This window comes from Rhea americana, unplaced genomic scaffold, assembly GCF_003343005.1.
Source record: "Rhea americana isolate MKP2758 unplaced genomic scaffold, rheAme1 scaffold_215, whole genome shotgun sequence".
In the NCBI taxonomy this organism is placed as follows: domain Eukaryota; kingdom Metazoa; phylum Chordata; class Aves; order Rheiformes; family Rheidae; genus Rhea; species Rhea americana.
The window spans coordinates 357,112-361,365 of record NW_028186305.1 but is presented as its reverse complement, the minus strand read 5'-3'; the positions used below and the strand labels follow the sequence as shown (position 1 = coordinate 361,365).

General features: G+C 41.9%; 1 protein-coding gene across 1 annotated transcript in view; it reads left to right on the top strand.

The window, feature by feature from the left end:
• The window catches only part of HMGN2 (high mobility group nucleosomal binding domain 2), a 5,517-nt gene extending 2,241 nt beyond the window's left edge, over positions 1-3,276 (top strand). Inside the window, exons 2-7 of the mRNA XM_085305125.1 lie at positions 487-531; positions 624-668; positions 1,016-1,045; positions 1,395-1,445; positions 1,802-1,900; positions 2,367-3,276. Of these exons, the coding sequence (XP_085161251.1) occupies positions 487-531; positions 624-668; positions 1,016-1,045; positions 1,395-1,445; positions 1,802-1,900; positions 2,367-2,402 (306 nt within the window). The 3' untranslated portion in view covers positions 2,403-3,276. The remainder of the gene's footprint in view (positions 1-486; positions 532-623; positions 669-1,015; positions 1,046-1,394; positions 1,446-1,801; positions 1,901-2,366) is intronic.
• The last annotated feature ends 978 nt before the right edge of the window (positions 3,277-4,254 follow it).

Sequence of the window (4,254 nt, the reverse complement as noted above, 5' to 3'; positions counted from 1 at the left end):
AACGGGGAGGGGAGGGGCGCGCGCGGAACGGAGCCGGTCCGATCCGGCTGGTTTTGGCGGGAGGTCGGCGCGAAGGGGGGGAGGGGAGCGCCGGTGGGGCTCGCCCCTTTCCTCCAACGCGCGGGAAAGGGCGGGAAGCGGCCGCGCTCCTGGAGCCCGGGCTGCTTTGCCGCCAAAACCGCCGCCCCATGGGGGCAGCCGTGGGCGGGAGCGGGGCCTCCCTGAAGGGGCAGCTTCCCCCCCCCCCCGCCCTCGGGGGAGAGGGGCCTCTCGTCTCCGCTCTCGCTTCGCTGTGGGGCGGGTCGGTGCTGGGCCGAAGGTTTGCCTCCGGATCCCGCCGCGAAGGGGCCGTGACCCGTGCCAAAAGCCTTGGCGCCGCTGATGCCTCCAGCCCCTCCCCGAATCTCTGTCCGCGCCGGAACGCCCGGCCTCGCGGTCCAAACAGGCAGGTGGGGGTGGAGCCCCGGAGACCTGAGGCGCCGTTAGGGCCTAGCGCCCTCCGGGAACTCGCCGAAAACGTTTACTTTACAGGTATTGGGGTTAAAAATAACTGTGCTCCTGCGGGTATCGGGGCTGAGCATTCCTCTTAACTTGTTGCTGCAACTTACATTTTATGCTTCTAGGCTGAAGGAGATACCAAGGGCGATAAGGCCAAAGTTAAGGATGAGGTAAGAAGTTAAATATTTTGAGAAAGTTAAAGCATAAAGTGTTTGCGTTGGAAGGCTAGATTTACCTTAGTCGAAATAAATAGCTGGAGTGGGGTAAATTGTTCTTAATTGATGCCATCCYTTTAAAGTATTAACTGTGCGTTTTAACTGTGCAGAAATCGACTTGACTGCTGTTACGTGTTGTTTGTAGTGACTTTAAATGGGGTATCTTGCTGCTTGATAATAAGAAAAAAGTAAAAAGTTAAGCTTGTGTTCTGGGATTGTACTCCTTGAAATAGACTTATTTCAGAGTTTTGGATAGTTCGCATTCTGTCACACTAATTTTAATCATTTTTCTTTTTAAATAGCCACAACGGAGATCGGCAAGGTTATCTGCTGTGAGTATTTTGTTGAGATGTCACAATGTTTAATAGTATTAGTCTTGAGTATTAAATACTGCATCTGCGTGAGAACCATAGGTATTCTGGAGGGATGCATTGTTCAGTTGAAAGAATGTTGTTAGCTTAACAAACTGCCCCATTGTGTAGTGTTATGGGAGTGGTAGAATAATTGTCAAATCAACTAAGTGCTTCGATTTCAGATACTGCTTTCCTGAAAGTAAACTATTTGGAGAGTGTGTGTGTGTGTGTGTTTGGGGGGGAGGGGGGGGAGAATCTTTTCATTTTTTTCTTAAGACCCAATATGATTTTTTTTAACTGCTTGTATAATAGGATTTTTTTCTTATAGAAACCTGCCCCTCCAAAACCAGAGCCTAAACCTAAAAAGGCAGCTCCAAAGGTAAGTTGCTATGTTAATCSTATTACTGAAAGGTAGATGGGTTATGAATTATAGGCTTGTCTAGTAATTAAGAAAACTTCGAATAACAGTGCATTTGTCAGTGGCGGCAATCATTTGAGGATTTAGTTGGATCATTGCTTCMATAAAGTTGGACTGAAAACTCTTATGCAAGTTCTATGAAAAAGAAAGTATCTAAGACGGATCAGATTCACTACTTCTGTAGAGTTTCTTCTCTTGTGTATTGCTACGTTCTTTTTAGGCCAACAGTGTTTCTTYTAGAATCCTAGTTGTTGGAGTCTTGTGGCTTAATGAATGGGTATCGGTAATTCTAATGGTGTATGTCACCTTGCATTTAGCAGAAGAGCGAGAAGTTGCCTAAGGGGAAAAAGGGGAAAACTGATGCTGGCAAGGAGGGAAACAACCCTGCAGAAAACGGAGATGCCAAAACAGACCAGGTATAGTAGTATTACTAGCACCTTGTGTTACATCAGTAACTTTTTTCTTCCGTATCAAATATTGGCAGGTCTAGACCTGTACTAATGAAATGAAATTATTGCTCAGTTACTTAGACCTGTTGCTTATGACATTAAAAGAATCTGTAGACATGTTGTTGAAAGTATTGTTTGTGTTGGTTGATAAAGAGTTAAAATGAAAATTACCTGTTTGCTAGTTGAAGTTACTAAATGAAATTACTGTTGCGCCTCGTTCTAAAAATCAGTAAAGTTAACACAGTAAAGCAACTTCAGATCTGCTTTTAAGGTGCTTCTAATTCTAGATTTTCTTTTGCTTRAAGAGTAGAGTGATGCAGCTCAAATAAGTTTGTTTTGTTTTTCTGTTGGGAAGATCCTTAATGAGGWAAAGGAATTTCCAGTTTGATGCAAGTATATGGTGTATATTGACTGGTTCCCCTTTTTCTTTCAGGCACAGAAAGCTGAAGGTGCTGGTGATGCCAAGTAAAATGTGTGAATTTTTGATAACTGTGTACTTCTGGTGACTGTACAGTTTGAAATACTATTTTTTATCAAGTTTTATAACAATGCAGAATTTTGTTTTACTTTTTTTTAAGCTATGTTGTTAGCACACAGACCGCTTCGTTGTTGTGTTGGGGGGGGGAGGCAGTGGGGACAAATGTCACTTAGTCTAATTCTCAGAACCTGGATTTTAAAAAACAAAAGTTTTTTTTCCCCTCCCCCATTTTTTTGGAAGAAAGGCTCTTCCTGAATAGAGGAGGAAGGATTCCTTCATGCTGCACGTCTGTCAAGTTCTGTGAAGTGCATCAGAGTGAATGTTCAAGTTCCCAAGATGCCYGTTGCCGGCTTCAAAACCACAGTTTTGTAATGCCATCTGTATTTTCTTTCATGTCTTCATTACTTGCYGAGAGCTTATCACTCCAAAATATGGCGGAGATGGCAACTGGGACTTAACTACTCTAAATGCATTGTCAGGTGATCCAGACTTCTCATGTTCAATTTGGAATATAATGGCTCTAGAAGGAGCTGCATTCCCTCTTTTATATTGTGGATTTTCAGATTAAGAAACCTGCAGTTTTAATTTTTCCTCTAAAAGTCAGGGTAGGTTTGTGAAAAGTTGTTAAACAACATACTAAATGTGAAAGTGTCCACCCTCACTCTAAACTTTTCCCTCTACAAGTATGAAATGAGAATTCTTCTGTTTTATAGCAACTTTTACGTTTTGGTAGTCCATGAAGGGAGGGGAGTTCGACAGTTGTTGTAAAATGTTGCAGATTGTAGCCCATGTCCTGCCTAAATTACCATGATTGTTTATGAAAAGTACCTTTAATAAAGCTGGATACGGTTTGGCTTGGACTGTTCTTAATGCCTTTCTAATTTCTCTTGCCTTTGTTTCATCTCTAATGTGGTGTATGCTACAAGAATATAGTTGCTRTGTACGTGCATGCATTTATATTTAGGCAATGTTTCAGTAATGGTCAAGAACTTGTTGAAGCACCTTAATTCAGATGCATAGGATAATCTTCATTCACAAATGTTTCTCCTTGCTTCAAAGTTAGATAAGGTAGCTTTTCTGTAGGATGTTTCAAAATTCTTGACTCACTAAAAGGCCGAAAATGCAATGTGTAAGTGAATCTACAGAGATAAACTGTCTTCGTTGTCTAAGAACTAGTACTATGTGAAAAGGGGGAAAATACTTTTTTCAGTTGCTGCAGAGAAAAATTTTGTTAAGCTTCCTGTAGTGAAACCAATAATAGCTATGTAAAACTGATTGTGTGTTAGGCTTCTGCACTTAAGCTTGAACATTGTTGCTTCTGCTGATCAAATGCAGACTTTGCTGTGGTAGTGACTAGGCAGGAAACAAGATTTGTTGAGTAAAGGTGCACTATTTCTTGTAGTTGCTTGCTTCTGACTGTAGAGTGATGCCAAAACAGAAACACTAATGTGTAAATGTCTCCTCCAGCTAACTTTTTCAGATGGGGTATTTTTTTTTTTCTATCTCTACTTAGCATTTCCTGGGACTTCGGTGGCCTTCATTAAGTTCAGGGACTTGTTCTAATCTGTGCTACTTTCCAGGAGAATCCAGTAGCTACTGACAGGGAAGTGTTTCACATCAAGAAGTATTACATATCTAGTAAAAGTACAGTATGCATCAGATGACAATCTTATTTTAAAATACTTGTCCAGCAAATGTAAGGAAAATTGGTGAGGTACGTTAAACCTGCATATGCCCCTATGCAGAAGCAGCCTTTTGGGAAAGGTCAGTGCAAGTACAACTAGTTCTCCAAGCTTGGTGATAAAGATGTAGGATACAGCTACTTGAAAGCTGCAGCTTCCCA